This window comes from Echeneis naucrates, chromosome 8 (genome assembly GCF_900963305.1).
Source record: "Echeneis naucrates chromosome 8, fEcheNa1.1, whole genome shotgun sequence".
Classification (NCBI taxonomy): domain Eukaryota; kingdom Metazoa; phylum Chordata; class Actinopteri; order Carangiformes; family Echeneidae; genus Echeneis; species Echeneis naucrates.
In genome coordinates this window covers 3012106-3032215 of record NC_042518.1, presented here as the reverse complement: position 1 = coordinate 3032215, position 20110 = coordinate 3012106, and the positions used below count along the sequence as shown (strand labels likewise).

The 20110-nt window shown below is 43.7% G+C and overlaps 3 protein-coding genes across 4 annotated transcripts; 2 read left to right on the top strand and 1 right to left on the bottom strand.

Annotated features, from left to right (window-relative positions):
• Positions 1-4338: 4338 nt before the first annotated feature.
• Positions 4339-13183, bottom strand: hrob (homologous recombination factor with OB-fold). The gene is made up of 10 exons (XM_029508793.1): positions 13008-13183; positions 12820-12870; positions 11977-12744; positions 11763-11846; positions 10673-10807; positions 9348-9456; positions 7184-7269; positions 6917-7039; positions 6533-6758; positions 4339-5618 (listed from the first exon to the last, which is right to left on the bottom strand). Exons 1-10 carry the CDS (start codon positions 13008-13010, stop codon positions 5563-5565), a joined length of 1641 nt encoding a protein of 546 aa, XP_029364653.1. The 5' UTR covers positions 13011-13183; the 3' UTR covers positions 4339-5562.
• A 613-nt stretch (positions 13184-13796) lies between these two features.
• Positions 13797-16661, top strand: asb16 (ankyrin repeat and SOCS box containing 16). Of its 2 annotated transcripts, XM_029507837.1 has the most exons (7): positions 13797-13918; positions 14116-14457; positions 14534-14801; positions 15025-15433; positions 15566-15649; positions 16185-16295; positions 16374-16559. In XM_029507837.1, the coding sequence occupies exons 2-7, from the start codon at positions 14121-14123 to the stop codon at positions 16557-16559; spliced, it is 1395 nt and encodes a 464-aa protein (XP_029363697.1). In that variant the 5' UTR covers positions 13797-13918; positions 14116-14120. The 2 variants fall into 2 exon arrangements, with proteins under 2 accessions (XP_029363697.1, XP_029363696.1); XM_029507836.1 differs by having other exon boundaries at positions 16185-16661.
• A 565-nt stretch (positions 16662-17226) lies between these two features.
• On the top strand, positions 17227-19782 carry tmub2 (transmembrane and ubiquitin-like domain containing 2). The gene is made up of 3 exons (XM_029507840.1): positions 17227-17342; positions 18470-19086; positions 19167-19782. Exons 2-3 carry the CDS (start codon positions 18485-18487, stop codon positions 19558-19560), a joined length of 996 nt encoding a protein of 331 aa, XP_029363700.1. The 5' UTR covers positions 17227-17342; positions 18470-18484; the 3' UTR covers positions 19561-19782.
• The last annotated feature ends 328 nt before the right edge of the window (positions 19783-20110 follow it).

Here is a 20110-nt window from a genome sequence, read left to right as displayed (position 1 = left end):
TGCGTTAGCTCGCCTGTAGCCGCCGGACGGCTTTTCAATCGTCCATCTTCTCATCTTTGTCCAAATAAGACAACAATCCTTCGGTTGCTTTTGAGGTTAGTGCTGCCAGAAACCAGACCACTGATCCAGTTTAGAGGAGCTGAGCGAGCTTTCCGTCTTTCCCGATGAACATCCGAATTTCCTCCGTGAAATTCACAAGCGACTAAAACGGGACAAGATGGCGGACGGAAATAGTTCGTACGTTCGTTAGTTAGTTTGTTTGTTTGTTTGTTTGTTTGTTTGTTTTATGCACACACACGTCACACATATATACCTGTATGGAATAAATAAATAAACAAATAAACATAACCTTTATTTCTTTATTTTTTATTGGAACAACTGTTTTGAAAATGTTTACATGATTATTTGTTGACAAGGAAAATTGTATTATCTTGAAAACCATGCATTGGTATACACAACACAACACCTGGATACGCTGTGTCCAATTTTGTGAAAAATAATTATCAAAATTTCAGTTTTAAGTGATTTTAATTCAAATCAGAATCAGATAAATTATTGATCTCCTGGGGACTAAAGAGATGTATTTTTCTGCTATTTGCAACTGGAAACAAGGACTGACATTCATACATTGTATTCCTGCTTTTTGATATTTGGAAAGCACAAGCTTTCAAAACAAATGTTTATATTTATACAGTATTTATTCAATGCCACTTACAAAATAAATCTTGACATCCTGAAATTTAGCCTGAACAGCAATGCCATAGAAGTAGATTGTGTATATAAAAACATCTAAAACTATTTTTTCAATGATTTCACTGGATGGCTTTCTTTTTGATCCCTATTGTACATGTAGTTTTATCAGTTATATTTAAAAAAAAATGGAGAGCAAAAGAACGTAAACTTGAAAATAGTACTGGGTGTGGATGAATTAATGTCGCAGTCAGATTGAATTTTGTAAATAAGGGGTGATGGGAATGGGGCTATATGAATCTTTCATTAGCTATTGATCATTGATCTGTTCATTTTGTAAAACTTCTCCACTAAAATCGTGCATTATTTGTACACAAAACCAAAACTATATCCAATATCTTTAGGACCTCTCCACTGAAATGTTAGAATGTATTGATTTTAGATGTGAGTGTTTAGCCTTATTGCATCAGATTCAGCTTTATTATGCACTTTGGGGTGTCTGTCCATCTCTTTGCACTTGAAGACTAATAAAAAAAAAAGTAAGGGATTGACTGAATCTGAAAGATACTGTAATGTCTTTTTTATCTTTCTGCACACACGCACACATCAGTCGATCATACGGTCTTTCGCCCAAATGAAATTCGCCATGGTCTCAGACAGCTTGCAGGGTTTGCTGGTTTCTTAACAACTTAATTAAGCAAATCTCCCCTTTTTCCACTGAGGTAATAAGTGTAGTTTTACAGGGATTAAACAGCCTCCAAGGTGTAAAATCAGGCTTTATACTTGAGCAATCTTATCTGGCTCTATCCATCTGGCTAACTTTCCATCCACAAGATTATTAAAGACATGAACCTTGTTAGCCTGACCACATTGTCCTTTTTTAATTTATGAGGTCAATGCTAAAACTAAACCTACATAATATAAAAGGGCAATGCATAAATTAGTCTTCTTGACTTGGACTGACATGGATGGCTGATAAACCAGAGGTGTCACATCCAAGTGTTTGCACATTGATGGGTGACAAGATGGGTGACATGGGTGACATGGGTGACAAGTTCCAAAACCATCATAAAGGTTTTACAGTAATGCAACTGTGAGCCTCCTGTAATGTTTCAGGATGGATGAACACCTCTCCCAGATGATACACAATCATTTGGTGTTTTGTTGATGGGCTGTCCAATGTGTCACTCCATATTCTCTCCTAAGTGTTAAGATATGGCGGCTGTGGAGGCAGTAGCATATGATTCATTTTGTTTTCATACTCTTCAAACCAGTCACTGACCCCTCCTGCCCTATTTGGAAGCATCTGCAATTGAAAGGTTTCTCAACTCATTAATTCAGATTTTTCCTTTTATGCATGACCCTTCTATATATGAGTAGTATGCAAATAATGTTGTGCATTACATGAACAGTAGACTATAGAATATCATCAGGACACTACAGTGCAGTTCCAGCAGTGCCAACAAACTCGTTATCTTATACACAATTTTTCAGATTCAGTGTTTACTCTCGATAAAATAAAACCAATATCAGGTCTGTGAACAAGCTCCTTTCAATTATTCAGTGTTGTAAACTATGGAATTTTAATTTGAGTTATATATATTTCACAAAATGTACAAATACTATAAGTTTCTAATTGACATCTTTTTAGTCAAATAGATGAATTGTTCCCAATTAGTGCCAAACAATATTACAGAAAGCTCCAAAAACCCTAATCAATGGACCTTGGGCAGAATCTTGTTTACTGACTGCAGTTTGAAAGGTCAGGTGATTTTCTCTGGTATGAGTCCTAAATATGCTTTGACCTCGGAGGAAAAAAAAAAAAAGAAATCACACATCAAGGTCCATTTAGTAGCTGTTGGCTTTTGATTATATCACATAATCATTAGGAATAGATCACCTTGGCGACATCGTCATAGAATTGCAGATGGACAAATTTCCATCATAGGCTGAGCTGTGGATTTTACTCTTGAGCGTGGAGACACGAAACATAAAGGTACCACTTGATTGAAAGCTCCAGCAGGTACTACATCAGCCCTGAAGCAAAATTGTTCACTCCTGCTCCGAATGTCAAGAAATTTGAATCTGCAATACAGACACAATGTTTTTGGAGCGCACAGAAAACAGCATTCACAATTCAGAGACAACTCATCCTTTCTATTTGTTATACATATGAAACTCAAAGGCTCCTGGAAATACACTAAAAGACCTTGAGATGACTTCCATGGATAAGGTTGGACTTTAGACTTATTTGGCTGGTCAGACACTGCTGAACTGGAATGGGTGAATTTGATTAAACCTGAACCAATAAACCAGTCAATGGCCACTATTGTGAACACGGCATGCCGCTGGTCTTCCTTAGCTTCGACTGCAGTAAAGTTTTTCACTCTGGAATTTAACTGCACCTCTTTCCAAATTTCATGATATTTGACAGTTCAGGTCTCTCTCCTCATATCTCAGAGTTCATGGTATTTGGTATAAACCACAGATAAGGATCTTCAGTGAAAGGATTGGGATTTTCTTTTTTTTTTTTTTTTTGGGGGGGGGTGGGGGGGGGTCATTGGGACTTCTTATTTCACACACGGCAAGACTGAAAGAGTAATTACAATTTCAGACTATCTTAATGGATTATGAAAAATAATAAGCTCTTACCAGCAGATAATTAGGATGTACCAGAGTTGGCTACATTGGGCACAGTTGATTATTCGGCAATTGAAGTTGAAGGGCAAATTATTCCAGAGAGTGAGCAAGAGATGCAGACTTACAGGAACTGAACCCCTTTTTGTGAAGGTCTTAATTGGTAGATGTGCAGATAAGGGAAGGCGACCCGCGTGCCCCTTGTTCTGGTTCAATTAAGTTCCCCTCCAATTAGGACTGTTATCATCACGATTCTTAACTGGGTGTTGGATGATTGCTCTCATAAACCTGACTAATGGTGTCCACAAAGACCAGCACAGCCAGGGAGGGTGTTAAATGCTACCCCCTGCTGGTATTAGAAGTTCTGTATTTCCAGGAGGGGTTTCTACCCTTTACAGATTTGTCTGCTTGTTACCCCACATCACAGATGGCAAACACAATATTCGCAATCAAAATAATGCATCCCTCTGCCACTTCAAGTCTAATTAATCATAATATATGTCCTGGTGACACCTGGCTATAGCCTCATGGTGTGTAATGAGTAATTGATGTTTACACCACTGAGTGAGTGAACAGAAATCTCTGCTCTGTAAAGCTTATCAAACTTAAAAGCCCAAGCCAAATTACAATAAAAGCTGATTTTTGACTTTTCATCTTGTGATATCCATCCAGAAAGAGCAAGTTTGGTTTCCTCATTCAGTTGCTAACAGTTTCTGCTTTCTGAATTTCTAAAATCAAACGTGTTTGTGCTGCAGCAAAATGAGTGTAAAGAAATCGAACTTTTCCAGGTAAAGTATTCCTGAAAAGTCACTACACACACACTGTCATCGCCAGTATTCAGGAGCTTCGCTGTAAACTGTGCAGTGAGGAGAGTGAATTATCCTCCTTCCACAGGACACTTTTTGGAAGGACATGTTGGGGCTGACTTGTCTTTGACTGGTCTTTTCTTCAGTCCTGTGCAGAACCACAACTGACGTAAGGAGACTCAAAACCTGGGGAAGTAAATCCGATAGTAAATGCATGGTTGCACTGTGAGGAAAGGGTGAGGAATTTGTATAAGCTTTATAACCTTCAAATGTTATTTGAATCCACATCAGGTTTGCAGTAGGAACCTTGTAACGCCTCACTTTTATTCCTCCAAACAGCAGAACAAGGACAGGCTCACAATTTCTCCTTTCTCAAAGTCACCGCTTCACCCTCGTAGTCAGTGTGTAATTTTAAAGACAAATTGTTTTGACATTCTGAGCCAAAACCGAAGGAAAATTTGTCACTGCACAAATGCTCGCAGCCTGTACTGCAAACTGTACTTGGTTCAGCCGCACAGCTAAGAGGAGAAAAGCAAAAAGTATGTGGGATGACAGCAAATGCAGCCGATTTCATCATCGTCGCTTCTCTCCTCTGTACAGAAAGCAGGAAATGTGTGTTGCTGCATCAAATGCAAAATGAGAAAAAGGCTGAGGATTAACCTGAATTTGTTACGGTTTGTTTGTGAGGCAGGGGTAGTGGGAGAGTCTGGATCTGGGGCTCAGATCCTATTGGGAAAGCTTCCATAAGAGCCTGTTAGTCATGGTGTGACTCCACCCTGACTCTAGCAGGGGTGGGTAAATTCTTTCTGGTCAAATAAACCATATGGGACTCTAAGACTGCCTCCCTGCAATCCCTGCCTGAAAACCTCTATTACACCTCTTAATGCACAGTAACAAGCCGGGTTACAGTTTATCCACTTCACTGACACACAGATAAAAAGACATGAATGAGAAGAAAGGGCAAGGAAGGAAGCAGACAAACACACCTCACCTGAATATAATTTTACATAATCATCAAATCAATGCTATGTGGATTAGCCTATCATTTCAAGGTCAGTGATGCGAGGGAAACAGCAGACAATAGACGCACAATCTCAGACTAATTATAAGAATTATCTTTATGAGAGTACGAGACGTGGAGCGAAAATCAAACAGGGATCATTTCTGGAGTTTTGTAATTAAATAATGAGCATGTGTCGGCTTTAAGTGACTGCTTCTTATAACACATCAATCATCATTGATGCACAGCAATGAGACGGCAACAAGAAATAAACTCAGTTTATACTCTGTGGTGTTCAGGAAACGGGTGCTGAACACAGTTAATGTACTCAGAAAATGCCTTCCCAAAATGAACCGTTTGCTGTTATTCAGCCAAGAAATAACCAGAGTCAGTGGAGACAGTCTGTATGTTGGCTGATGTAAAGTTACATCAAAGGTTGCAGGTGTCCTCAGGTAGCTCTCCAAGGAGTTCATCCAAGTCGTCATCTGCACAACAGAAAGAACAGACAGTGAAGAGCATGAACATTTTTCCTCCAGTTCGACTGCTACACCACAAACTAAGAAATGACTGTCAGCATTAGTGTTCTGAGATTACTGACATTTTCTTTGGAAGTATAATCCCAAACATTTATTTTGAAAAACTTAGTCAATGGCAGTTACATGGTTTGCATCATTTGCTATTGATTTTTTTTTTTTTTCTCCAGTGCTTAATGTTGTTTCGTGCATAAAATAAGGTACCACACAGTGTGTTTCACTGAACAACGCTCAGCCACTTCGATAATTAATCCACCATGAAATTAGACACAATCCCTATTAGGAGCCCTCCATCTGGACAAGCAGTGCAAAAGGGACAAAAATTAAGCCGTTAGTATCTTGCGAGCAGAGAGAGAAGAGTTGGCAACAGTTTTGAACAGTTTTGGGCATTTGGCAGAACAGTGGCGCAGCGGTCAGCACTGTCAGCTGATGGGTTGGTGGTCCTGGAGTGTTTGTGTGTGTAGGTAATAAGGCCCCTCTAAACTGCCTTTGGGTGTGAATGGTTGTTTGTCTCTGTGATTTACTGGCAACCTGTCCAGGGTGAACCCCGTCCTGCCCCAGTGTCAGCTGGGATCGACTCCAGTTCCTCCCTGCAACCCTGCATGCATAGATAATGGATGGATGGTCTGTCTTTTATGCTGATCAGCTTCTCTCTTCAGCTCCTCGAATGTGGGGATCTGCTGCATACATCACTACAGCTGGGGATTGAATAATTTTGTTTGTTTTCTTTACTCCATTAGATTCAGGGCCAATGAACTCAACATTTTACCCGTGCTTCTATTTTATTCAGAATATTTTACATTATTATTTTACAGAGGCTGAAACTCAGGATGTGAGTGGAATTAATTCTCTGTGGGGAGCCCCACCTGCATCCCAGCCCTCGTCCTGCGCTGCAGGATTCCCAGATGACTGTTGGGGGCCTCTGCTGGAGTTCCCTCCTGTGTCTGTTGGGGCTTTAGAGTCTGTCGCTCCCTCCGTGCATCTTTCACCCTCCTGCCCCTCGTCTTCCTCTTCGTCAAACAGCAGATGCATCCGTGATACCGGCTCCCGGAGGACTGTGGGAGGCTGAGTGGGTGATGATGACATCTGCGCCTGGATAGAAGAAAAACAAAAAACAAGAACACATGAAAACAAAAACGTTTAGAGGGGACAGCTGACGGGTTCACAGAGTGATTCTGCATGACAGCTTTAATATTTGGAGGAATGCAACTGTGAAATTCTTGTCTTCAGCTGACATTAGTGGGGCTCACCAGGACCAGCGGGGGGAGCTGAACGGAGGATAAACTGACGCCGTCAGGGGAGTAGACCCTCAGCAGGTTGTTGGGCGTCACGTTTAAGTAATGGTTACGGTGAGAGGGTGAAAACACACCAACCTGTCCACAGAACAAGCAGAGACACAAACTCCCCAAACTCAATGAATGCCATGGCACATTTAGGTCAAGTTAAAACACTGAAGTACAGTTTCCATTATGAGTGACATTAAAGTTTTAAGTGACGGCGCTGTGAGTAGGTTTTACTTGTTTGAGCAGCAGTATGGCTCCAACCTTCAGCTCTTCGGCTCTGTCCTCCAGAAGCCGCCGATGTAATGTTCCCTGCATCTCCCCTTCAGTCAGATATCACAGAGAAAACAATAAGAAATAGCTAACAATGTCTTTATATCAACAATGAAAAACATGACAAAGTGCTGCTTGCATCGACAGACCCACAGATAAATATCGCTCAGCTCGGCACTTCCTTGCAGTGAGTGCTTTGGAGTCTTGAGGCTCATTCTGTTTTATGGAGCACAACTTCAGTGTTTTGGTTCATTCCCACCATTCTCAGTGTCATTTTCTCTAACAGGAGGTAGTTTGGTTCAGCAAAAAACCTCAGTGTACTGCATGTACTCCGAACCAAACAGCAGTGGAGACGGAACATTGGACTTAGATTTATCAGGCAACCAGAAAAACAACTCAAAATGAATAATATAACCTGCTGTCTCACCATATCGACTTTAAAGATGCTAAAATGTTGTTGTGTTTGCAGTTGAGCTTCACTGTTAACTCTGTCAGTGTAGCAAATATACATCATATGAGTGTAAACAGTGACGTGACAGTCCAGAAATGACAAAGTATGTTTGAGCTCATTTCCAAACAGTGTCACTGTCTCAGATCGTCCCTGAGAGGAAAGGAACTTTTAATCAGCTTGGTCGATGTATCTCCAGGTTCTAATATTCTAACAACAAAACAAAATCTGTACAAAAAGATCCATATCAACCATCAATCAGATTTATTTAAGCTGCTACACAGAAGAATAATAATATGTTTACTAGGCAAATTTCTTCTTACAAAAACAACACAATAAAAGCTGTTTGTTAAATTACTGTCTTGCGCGATAAAATAAAGCAAAGAAATGACTCTGCACATCTTTTCCCAAAGAAGCTATTCAAGTTCCTGGGGCCCTGGCAACAAAGGCTTCGTGTAGACTCATGACCAGAGATTTCCACCTCCTTCCCTCCATCCATTCATTATCTGTGAAGCTTTTCCATCCAGATCACGGGGGGCTGGAGCCAATCTTGGGAGGTTAAACTACGGAGAGGTTGGCAGTCAGCAGGGTCAACATATAAAGACAAACAACTGTTCACACTTTGGGCATTTTAGAGCCCAAAGTAAATTGAACTGTTTGGGGAAGCCAGCCAGAGAAAACTGTAAGTAGTTGTGAGGACATAGTGCCAGTGTAGTACCATCATGCTGTGTTAGATCTACAGTATATTTGTACTGCAGTACAGCCACTAATGCAGGTAAAAAAAAAAATAAGGTTAAATAATTGTGATCTTTGATAGTCATTCTTCTAAAAGACTCAACTGTTAACCAAAACTAATGATGAGACATTGATCATGGATCAGAGTCCAAAGATGTCCAAAAAGAAAAAGCAGCAAATGAACCCGCAGAGTTTTTAGCTCTGCACATTTCTGTTTGATCAGTTATCTGCATGATGAGTTAAATTTAAAAAAAGGTCTCAGTGATTTCATGGAGATATTCCACTCATCTTTTCAGCACCAGCACACAGACAAACAGCTCACGTAGCTCCGGAGTGAACCGCCTGCTGGAGGAGGGCTGAAGAGATTCCAGCAGGTGGGAGGCGAACTGTTGACAGAAAGGTCCCTCTTGGTGTCAGACACACTTACTACTCAGCTGCTACTGCTTACAGCATCCACTCCTTGGTGCTGGTAATCCGCACACCTTCATGTGGCTGCTCCTCGGGGACCACAGCAACTGGCTGTGAGAGGCGGAGCATTCAAAAAGGGCTAAGCCTCGACACGGCGCGATGGAGGCCTGGTGCTGAGGGTCCAGGACAGATGTGAACTTTTCGGCACGTGTACACGTGTGAGTGTAATCTAGCTTGTTGTTACAGTGGCTGAACGCAGCTCTCGCACCGCGTGGAACTAAATCAGCCAATTTCTCATTGAGCAAAATGTCCAATGAGAAGCTAACAGCTCACGGCGTCTGCACCACCCCTCACTTTAATCCGCCATCACTTGACGCATGAAGTTTTTTTTTTTCTTTGCCTGGGGTGTTTTTTCCACCTCAAAGATCCTCATGTAGGTTTTCCATTTAATGCAAATGTACACACATCTCAACACTGAGCCTAAGTGACTGTTAGGGTTAGGGTCAGTATTTGTGTGTTTGTGTGTGTGTCCAGTACCTGTCGGGTCTTTGAACACAGCCTTGGCATCGTTGTGTGTGTGGATGATGCTCTTCAGCAGCACAGCCATGTTGGGTACTTTGTTTTTCACCAGCTGTTTGAGTGCAGCCTGCGTTCACGGCAGACAACAAACACAACAACCCGTAATTACTAAAATCAACTGGCAACTTCTTAATCTTTAAATATGATAGTAAACTAAATATATTGTGGTGGTGTTTTGGCCTTTTGATCAGATAAAAAAGCAATTTCATGGTTATAGTTTTGGACTTTGAGAAATTCTAATCAATATTTTTTTTACATATTTCTTAACATTTACAAACATATTTGACAGAATTTAATTTGAGAAAATAAGTATTCAAAAATAACTGATGATTAAATAATTGTGAACTGCAACCTCAAACACTTAAATGAAGCTGAGCAGCAACACGCCTTTACACCCCATCAGCACAAAGAAACCAGTTATCACACATTTTTATAATCCTCTTTCGCGAAAACCACAGTTTCACGCTTGCTTAAATAATTGCATAAATCTACCATTTGTGTTTTAAATGTTGAGAATCAATGTGAGAATCAAGAATAAGGTTGTGGCAGTGCTTGATTTTTAATCACGAGGCATTCAGAAAAAATAAAAAGTGCCCACCCACCTCTAGTTTTGGAATATGTAATCAGCTCAGCCTGAATTCTAACTCCCCTCAGAGCAAATTGCAGACTCACACAGGTTTGTGGAGCTTTACTGCTATCAAAAATAAACAGCAATGAGCCATGTTTAATGATGTGATCACCCAGTTGTTCTGTTGCATTAGATGTAACATGTTATTATCCAGCCAACAGAAGCAGGAGAGCTGTTTGTTAATTTGTTTATTCGTGCAAACAGGAGTTCTTGGAGGCTACTGTTCATCTAAACAGCTTAACCTGAATGAGCTCAGCCAGAATGCTGGCAACAGCTCTGTGCATGTAAATGGGGGGGGGGGGGGGGGGGGGGGTGAAAAGCAGGTGTGCATGTGCAGGTTTCTCCCAACAACTGCCTCTCAAGACCAGGCATAGACTATCACTGGGAGGCCGACGCACTCAGAGAGAGCAGAATAGCAGCAGAATCTTAATTAAAATGATTGATGAGTGATCACACTGCTTATAATTACTCAACACCTACATCGTGGGCCTGTCATTTGTCCTGATTAAACCAACAGACCTCCAGCAGTGACACAAACGGTTACAGGGGAGGATAAACTAGTTGACCTAAATAGCAGCATGTGTGTTACAGCCCCTGAGTAAGACGGTTTACTGTCAGTAGTTTTATCTTTGGAACCAATCAACTATTAGCTCACCTTTCGAAGCACCATGACCACACTGTAGGAGTGAAGGAAGCACGACGGGTTCCTCTCATCCAGTCCCATCTCTGCCTTCATCACCGCCCACGCACCGCTGCTGAACTCATCTTCCTCAGTCTGTGAGCTGGAAGCCTTTAAAAATCAAAACAACAGCTGTATGGCTAATAATAAATAAACTCCCCTGAAGTGACAGGGTGATTTATGGCCTTCATGTTGCTCTGTGCGCACACCTGGTAATATTTTTAGTCAAACCTGGCATTAGCTTTTTCAGATGATCACTTTAAATCCAATGTGGTCAGAAGAGAGAAGTGGGACCGCTTCAGTATCAGGTTTATAAAACTCCAACAGACTCACAAAGAGAAGAAAACATCCTGAAATGGCAGGAAGATCTAAACCTAATCCTGCCTCCGAGCCATGTCAGAAATATAAAAGCGTGTTATAATTACTAAATGATAATTACCATACAAGTGGCCATTTACTGCCTCTCTTGTCACAACAACTTAACAAAAACATCACTTCTGTGAATGCTAACTCATCCAGTTTTTATTATATTCTTCCTTATCTCGTTCAGTGTTGCAGATAAATGAAGCCATCCCAGCATGCACTGGGTGACAGGCAGAGGAGTGGGCCATTGTGCTGCTGCCAGTCCTCTGTTATAAATGAGTGTTTGTTCCGATTCTAGATAAAAAATAAATGTTGCTTTTGTTTAGGAAGAGAAAAACTTTAAGACAACGCAGAGACAATGTGTAGTTCAGTGTTGAGGTTTTTTTTTTTTTTTTTATTCCTTCCGGTCATGTTTCACTGAAAATACTAATAACTGTTGAAGATTTGGGATTTGAGTTGTTGATCAAATAAAACAAACACAGAAATATGTCGATCTGAGCTTTGGGAAATATTTTAACTATCCTCTGACATTTAACGAATCAGGATAATTAAATGATCAAGAGATGAACTGCTAATGTTTGTTATTTTGTTTGTTTCAGATAAGATCAGAGTTTTGGTCGATGCTGAGTAAAAAGAGATCACAGCGAAACAAGCCTGCATCTGCTTTGTGTGTGTCCTCATCTCTTGTCAGCGGTTTTATTACCTGGCTTGCCTGCCGGGCCATGACACTGTGAGCAGGAGTATGAGGGGCAGGCACCACGATGTCATCCAGCCTCTGACCCTGCGGCTGAGAGAGAAGAATCTAATTATCACAGTGGAAAAGCAAACACAACCGATTGCTCTGTCACACGTCATTTGTGTGAGGAATCTGCAGAGCAGCAGCTGACCCGGTGCAACCAGGCAGACGTGGCACCAACCTGCTGCGGCAGGACGCCAGCGGGGCCGGGAAACCGTCGAGTCCTGGGCCGCTGAAGCTCAGACCGAGGCCTCTTCTGAGGCAGCTTATTGGAGGCCGAGACCAGCTGGACCAGGCGGTTGGTGACGACTGGTGTGTGAAGGGGATGGGGGCTCAGATTGGCGGCGTTCAGACACGATGACGAGGAGGGAGAGGGTGCTGAGAAGGCCGTCTCAAACAGACCTCGACCCTGAGCCGAGGGTCCTGGAGTTGTCCAGTGAGCCCTGCTGGGTGTCCTGGAAACGGGACTGGGGGTGAAAACGCCAGGACTCTGAGGCGGGGCTGACAGGACGGCGGGACGGGGTACCGGAGATCGCACATGAGCAGCTTGAGGGGCCCGAGGAGGTAGGTTACGGTTCGATGAGCCACACGGTTTGTGTGCAGCCAGAGTCCGATCAGGTAGTGTGGTCCGAAGCTCTCTGTGGGCCGGGGGTCGGAGCTGCTGGACTGGGGCAGCAGGGGGGGGAGAGGGAGGGCGGACCACCTGGTCCTCACTCTCATTCAAGTCTGCCAGGTCAACATCCCAGTCATCAAAATCATCCTGAGCCACGCAGGGTTTCAACGAGCCCTCAGGGTTTACATGACCCCGTGGGGGGGGCAAGTTAGGCTCAGTGTTATTCCGTGATGGAGGACAGGAGGAGGAGGGGAGCTGCCTCAGACCCGGAGCTGCAGTTTGTCCATCACAGGGGGCCGCCGGGGGGGGGACACACCAATCTGTCCCCAGCAGGTCCTGAGGAGACACATCATGTTACTGACAGTTAGCTGACAACTGAAATCAGGTGTGTTCGAGTCCGCCGGCTGTCACCTCGTCGTCGAAGTCCTCCCCGGTGCTGAACAGGCCGTTTAACTTACAGGTCTGGAAGAAAAGCGAAACCACGGCGGGGAAAACGAACAGTTACTACAGAAAAGTGTCACAAAGTACAACTTAACGTGTCGTTAGCTGAGCCGATGTTAGCCTGGTTAGCTGCAGTCTTGTTTAGTTTGCTTACTTACCATCTTAGTCACGAAGTAACGCGACAAAAGCCGAGTCCGACCCGAGAGCCATTCAAAGGGATTACATCTGGGCCTCTTACTAACCTTTATTTGGACGGATCGACGCGACGAGCTACGTTTTGATTCAGTTTTTAATGTTTATCTGTAGTTTTCTTTCTCGGCTGCAGCTCGTTAATGCGCCGCCACGTTCAAACACGACGTAATGACGTAAGAGTTGTTGATACAAAGATTGTCGACACAGAGCGAGAGGGTTCACTCCTCAGCACGTCCGGTTGGTGTTTAAATTTATTCTTCGTGGGATGACTTAAAGCACACTGACGTTTATTCACTTGAAAGTTAAACAGCTAAAGTTTTTACTGAATGTTGAAAAATAAGTGAATTATTCATTTTCAACCCAGCAAGAACCAAAAAATACTCACGAAAGATAGATAAATCTATTATTACAATTAAAAAACAACTGGACAAACATCTAAATCAGCTCCAGGTGAATCCTGTGGGGGGGGGGGGGTTGGCTGTTCAGATCCCCATTTTGGGTCATTTTTTGTTAGTTTAGAATGATTTTTATTTTTATCCTGAGGAACAAATGATCTCATACTAATCTGTAAATAAAAGGGTTTGGAATTGGGACTTTTTTCTCTCGCGTGCTTCACTGCTCATGGGAGATAAATGCTGGATTAATGCTGTCATCTGGTGGCCATACTGGATAAGTCAAGTGTCAGCTTGCACTCAGCTATAAATAACTAGTGCTGATGTTGTATTTGAGCAACAATCTTGTGACTTTGCGACACAGAGGACATGAAGAAGTCCGCATTTTCAAGTTCAACTCAAAAGGGGAACACCATGGAGCGCAGTTAGGGAAGTTTTCACTTGACCTCTGTTTGGACCTGTGAGTCCTGCAGCTCCAGCAAAGGGTGAGTAACAGGAGACGGCCATTTCTGTACACAGCTTTCTCCAAAGTGTCTTAGGCAAGACCCTGTTTCTTTGTGGAGTTTAATCCATTGAGTTCCAACTAAGAACAGTGAAAATAACATCAAATTTTCTCATTTCTAACTTGCCTTTCCACAAGAAGCTGTAAAATTAACCAAATGACTCTTCCAATGACTCTAAGGCATCATGTCAAGAGACACCTTTCCGTTTACGTCTACCTCACTGCGCTCTCTGAGACTGGAGCAGGAGTATCAGGAGTGGCAGGATGCTCGACAAGCCCTGGCCCAGAGGAGAGCCATGACCAGGGCCCCGCTGCCCAGAGCCCCCAGGCCTCCTCCCCAGCAGCGGCAACTCCAGGAGGTCCGGGTCCCTCCACCCCAGGTCCGCTGCAGAGACACGGCCATTCACAACACCTTCATGTTTGGAGACATGAAAGGAGTGTATGCAGTGCTGAAGGACCCAGCAATGGTCAATGCTGTGATGGAGACGGTGCATGAGGAGATGGTGTGGACTCCAGAGATGGGTGAGCCTTTCAACATATCTTTGTTATTATTCCCAATAAATGTATTTACTTGTGGGCCCTTCTGTTCCTCGGTCAGGCATGTGGACGCTGAGCTCCAAGGTAAGACAAACCTCAGCGTTGTGTCTAGCTGCGAGCAGAGGCCACACTGGATGTGTGGAGGAACTGCTGTTTCGTGGCGCTGAGGTAAATGCCGACCCAGGAGGCAGGACTGCCCTCCATGAGGCCTGCATCGGGGGACACGCCGCCTGCGTCAGGCTGCTGCTTGCTAACGGAGCAGATCCTGAACTTCTGGCCTCAGACGGCAGCGCTCCCCTTCACCTCTGCACCTCTGCTCAGTCAGTCCAGTGAGTGGTGAAGGAGGTGAAATCACTCTGTTCTTTGATGAATATCCACATTCAGTTTCCTGTTAGGTTCAAGTTGCTGCCAAGGCTCAATGTGGTCAGCTGTCATTCAGATTTCTCTTTTCCTAATCTGCAAAAATGGTGAAAGTTATCTGTAAAAGTGGGGGAGTTTGTTGTTTTGGTAATAAACATGTCGATGCTTGTGAATCTGTGCACTTTGTTGCAGGTGTGCTGAGTTGCTGTTAGAAGCAGGTGCAGAGGTCAACGTGAGGATGAGGGAGTCGAGGCTCACACCGCTGCACGTGGCTTCTCGGAGAGGCCAGGAGGAGCACGTGGAGCTCTTCCTGAGCTACAAGGCCGATGTGTTAGTTACAAATCAAGAGGGTGAGACTCCTCTGAACGCTGCGTGCTCTGGGGCTGAGAGGCCATCTGAGTTTGGACGCTACCTCCGTGTGATCCAAATGCTGCTGGATGCCGGAGCTGATCCCAGAACTGCGGGCAGGAAGCAGCACACCCCTCTACACAACGCCTGTGCGAACTGCTGCTCCAGGATTGTGGAGGTCCTCCTGCAGCACGGCGCAAGAGCAGATGTGACAAACTGTGCAGGATACACCCCGATGGACTGTCTTTTGCAGGTAGCAGATAACAGCAGAAAGAGCAAAGATGTGAAGTTTTTAGTACTTTTTTAAAGATGAAAATAAAGGAAGAAGAGATTTATCTTTTACCTTCAGCCGTGATCTGAGCACTTACTCTGCTTGTTCCTGAAGGTGGTGGAAGATTACCCGGACCAGCAACCTGAAGCAATAGCACGATCTCTTCTGAACCATGGAGCCAAAGCTGTTTCCCCAAAGGTTCAGTAAAACCGGCATACTGAGACTCACGCATGTGTAAAATCAAATGTTTTCTAATTCAGAGCTAGTTGACAGTTCCTGCACACAGAAGGCTCTGAGCGCCTATCAATCAATTTTATCTCATAAAATAATGACATTTATACCAGAGCCACCAACAAAACCATACCTAACCCTATATATATATATACAGAAACCATAAAATACAAAATACAAGGCCAATTATGTGAAATCCAACTTAAAATAAGAGATTTTTTTATCCGTGAAAGATATTGTATGTTGGCCAGTTATCAGCCAAGGTTTGACTTGGAAACTTTTTTTATTTTAATTTGGAAAAATCAGCACTTAACATAAGGAAACATTATACTGTAGATATAATAGTACACCAATATTTTAATGTACTGACAAAGTACAAAGGAACATGTTTAAAACAAGTGGAGGCAAACAAATTCTGGTGGTGTTAAGTTTTTTTTTTTTTTTTTTTTTTAAAAAGGCTCTCTATTTTCTGGATATCATTAGACATGTTTGTTGTGTACAGATGCTGAAGCAGTGCGTCCTCTCTCCTGCCACTGTGGAGGTGATGCTGAACTCTTATCCGTCTGTCCCTCCCTGTGACTGGATGGACTTTCTGTCTGCTGAGATAAATGAGGTGAGCGCTGTGTTTGTTAAAGCTCTTCTTGTTTACCCTCCAAGGTTCATGTTTCCTGTCTGCCCCTCTCTGCCTCAGGAGCACCTGCCTTTCTTCGAGCTGGTCCGTCAGCAGAGCGGTCAGCCTCGCTCTCTGCAGCATCTGTGTCGTTGGGCCTTACGCCTGCACCTCGGGGCCCGGTGCCACTCAGCAGTCAGCCAACTGGACGTTCCCAGCTCTGTAAGAGATTATCTGCTGCTGCGTGAGGAGGGGAGCCTCCGCTGACTTCACACACCTGCTCCAACACACTTTTTTTTAACTAACTTGTTTTATTCATTTTTGATTGGACAAAGTAGAATAAAAGGCATTACAAGACATCTGTGTGGATTTTCTGAAGGAAAAAAATAAACAGGATTTAATGGAACTCCTGGATTATTTATTTACAATTTATTATATTTATGCATTTCAATTTATTATAAATGACAACAATTTTACGTGAAAAAGAAAGTTGCTCAAATATCTTGAACTTATTCTGAAGAGCAGTAAAATATTGTTAATGTCAGCGTTTGCTCTTCATAGTTTCTCTGTTTCTGTGTAGGGCCTGATAACTGACCTCAGGCAGCACAGTGGCAGGAGTGACCTCTTCTGTATTTCCAGTGTGACTCTAAATCTGATTACTGGTTGTTGTGACACTTTGGGATGGATGAAGTAAATGAGCCATCTGTGCAACGAGAAAACACCAAGCAGCAAACAAACCGAATAAGTAAATAAAGTTCATAATAAAGTATTTTCCGCTCTCTGACTGCCTGCAGACGGAAACTGTTTTTTTTTAAGTCTGTTTGTTTTTGATTCTTCTTGTCCTGAATCACCCGCCCGGCTGCTCTCTGGTCGTTATCGTATGAGCGGCAGCGTCCGGGACGTCCCGTCGTCTGAAACAGGCGCTCCCTCCGTGCCGATGACGTCACGGCCTCGGTGTTTGTTATGTGGCTCTTCTGATCCGGACCGCAGGACTTCAGGCGTCCGGCCCCCGTCCACACAGCAAACATGCTCTGATTTTCCACCGTCCAGGTAAGACCATGTGGAGCCCCCCCCGGGGTGAAGACACAGACCCCCGGTGGACCCACCCCGCGGGGTCCGGTTCGGCCGAACAGACGAAGGTCGTTCCTGCTGCTAGCTCGAAGCTAGCTGGAAGCTAACTTAGCCCGCTAACTGCTCGGCAGCAGTCGGACCTTAAAGTCCAATAAAAGAGCTTCTTTAGCGGCGAATGTGGAGTTTAAAGACGGGCGGGCGGAGTTAGCATCACAGCTACAACCAGCTGCAGCTGCTCCGTATTATTATTATTATTATTATTATTATTATTTCACGACAGGAAACGTTCCCTTCTAAACGTTTCATCTGCTGTAAAGAAAACAACTGACAGATTTTTTGTTTGTAATTTGGTTTAAAACTGGAAGAAGTCTCATGTTTGGTCCAGATGCTGAAACTCTTTAAACATCTTCTCTGTCAGTAAAGTATTTTATGTTGTGATGGCACATCAGGATAAAATGCTGGCATTTATTAACACGTTAAAGTTTTAGCAGGGTGCTTGTTTGTTGTGTTTAGAGGTGAACAGTTATATTAATCCGATCTGTTTCTATTATAAAAACCTCAAGATAGAGATTTGCTTCATTTCTTTATATTCGTGTGTTTTGGCAAAACAAGCATTTTAAAGACTTTGTTTTGGGCTTTAGGAAATTACAGCAGGCTGTTTGGAAAAAAGGGGAAGTGGTAGGTTGATCAGTAATGAGTAACAGGGAATGTATTTTGGCGAATTGGATGACTTTAAACATGTAATAAATGAGGAATCTTATTCAGTAAAGTCAGTGTTGCCTGAAATCAGCCTGCTGCTCACTGATGAACTACATTGTCCACAGTAGCTCACATAATCAGAGATAAGAGGACAAACACCGCAGTTTGAAGTTCCCAGATATACTGCCACGTTGTCAGCTGCAGATTAGGACTACAGTTCAAATATGTCGAATTTAGGTTAGTTTAACGCCGTTTTAGAGATAACTCACTCTCCAAGGTGTTGATGTATACGGGATGACTCGATTGTTCCTGAAACTAAAACAGATTTTTGTCATCATATGTGAGACTTGACCATTATGTTGTACTTTCTCAGCATTGTACGACAGCCTGTGTTTTTGTGTTTGCAGATTTGGAGGACAGAGATGGCAGTGTGTGCACTGACCATGTTGGATGGGATGGAGGAGGAGGTGACGGCGGCGGGCGGCGTGTTGCTCCTGGTCCTGGCCCTCATCTTGGCCTGGCTCTCCACCCACGTGGCCGACCGGGGAGACCACATCCTGGGCACCATCCTCACTGTGGGCGCCCACGCCTCCCTGATTGGACTGGGGGGCCACGACAGCTACGGAGGGGGCTCTCCCAGCACAGAGACCCCCGAGCAGCAGGCCGCTGTGCCGTCACAGGAGAACAAACCGGATGACAGCGAGTCGGGGACTGAGAGAGGAGAAGGGGAGGGAGCGGAGGGGGCCAGGACAGACCTGCTGCTGGACATTCAGAGCAAACAGCTGCAGGCCGGAGGACTTCATACTTCTGATGAGGAGTCCGATGATGTTGATGAGGAGGATGATGACGATTTTCTAGAGGAGGAAGATAAAAAGGTTATAAGGTTGATGCCAGCTTTGACCAACACCATCTCCACCACCACCACCACTCCTTCCACCTCCATTTCTGTCCGACTTAAGTTTTTAAATGACACTGAGGAGGTGGCTGTCATGGAACCGGAGGATACAGTGGGAGGCCTGAAAAGGTTCGTAAACATCCACGTATTAACTTCAAACTTGACTCCTCAGTATGTCCTTTAGTGACTCTTGTTCTTTCCCTCTGCAGTAAATACTTCTCAGGCCGGGAGCATCAAATAAAACTGATCTATCAAGGCCAGTTGCTGCAGGATCCCAAGAAGACTCTGTTATCCCTAAACATCACTCACAACAGCGTGATCCACTGCCACGTGTCCCAGGGTCTGCAGGAGGCCGGTCCAGAGGAAGGCGGGCAGGCAGGAGCGGGACCAGGAGTCGGGGCTGGAGTCTCCGGGGGATTCAGAGCGGCAGGTGTGGCCATCAGCACCAGCAGCCTGGTGGTGCCCGTCTTCGTGGTGATACTGGCGGTGGTGTGGTACTTCCGCATCAACTACAGGCAGTTCTTCACGGCGCCTGCGACCATCTCCCTCGTGGGAGTCACTGTGTTCTTCAGCTTCCTGATTTTCGGGATGCACAGCCGCTGAAGAGGCGGCGCGCCTCCAGCTGAATGTTTTGAGGTAAAATAAAAATAACCGCAGCAGGTGGGTGAGCGGAGAGTCAGACTAATGACAAAAGGGGCAGATAGCGTGTGGGTGTTAAAGTGAGCCGGTTTGTGCATGTACCAAGAAAAAAAAAAAAAGAAAAAGGAGTGATTGTACACCAGTCAATCTGCTTTAACTGAACCACAATTTAGCTTCTCTTCAAACGTGACTTAGTGGTTCACACCTCGTTTCAGTCTATCTCATCTCTTATTGTTAGTTCAGTTTCTGTTTGTAAAAGAAAATAAGATTCAAGAATGTAAAATCTTTTGGAGCCACTCGCTGTTGTGCATTGTGTGCCAGTTTGAATCTTTACCATTATTTTGTGTTACGTGAATAATTCCAGTTCTGTGTAAGCAAATATAAAGTGTACAGACTCCTCAGCGCTAGGCAACATGTTGCTATGTAGACATGGGCTAATTTAAATAATCACTTGACACAAAGAGAGACTTTTTGGGAAGATATTGTAAATATATTGTGTATTTTCTGTAAATAA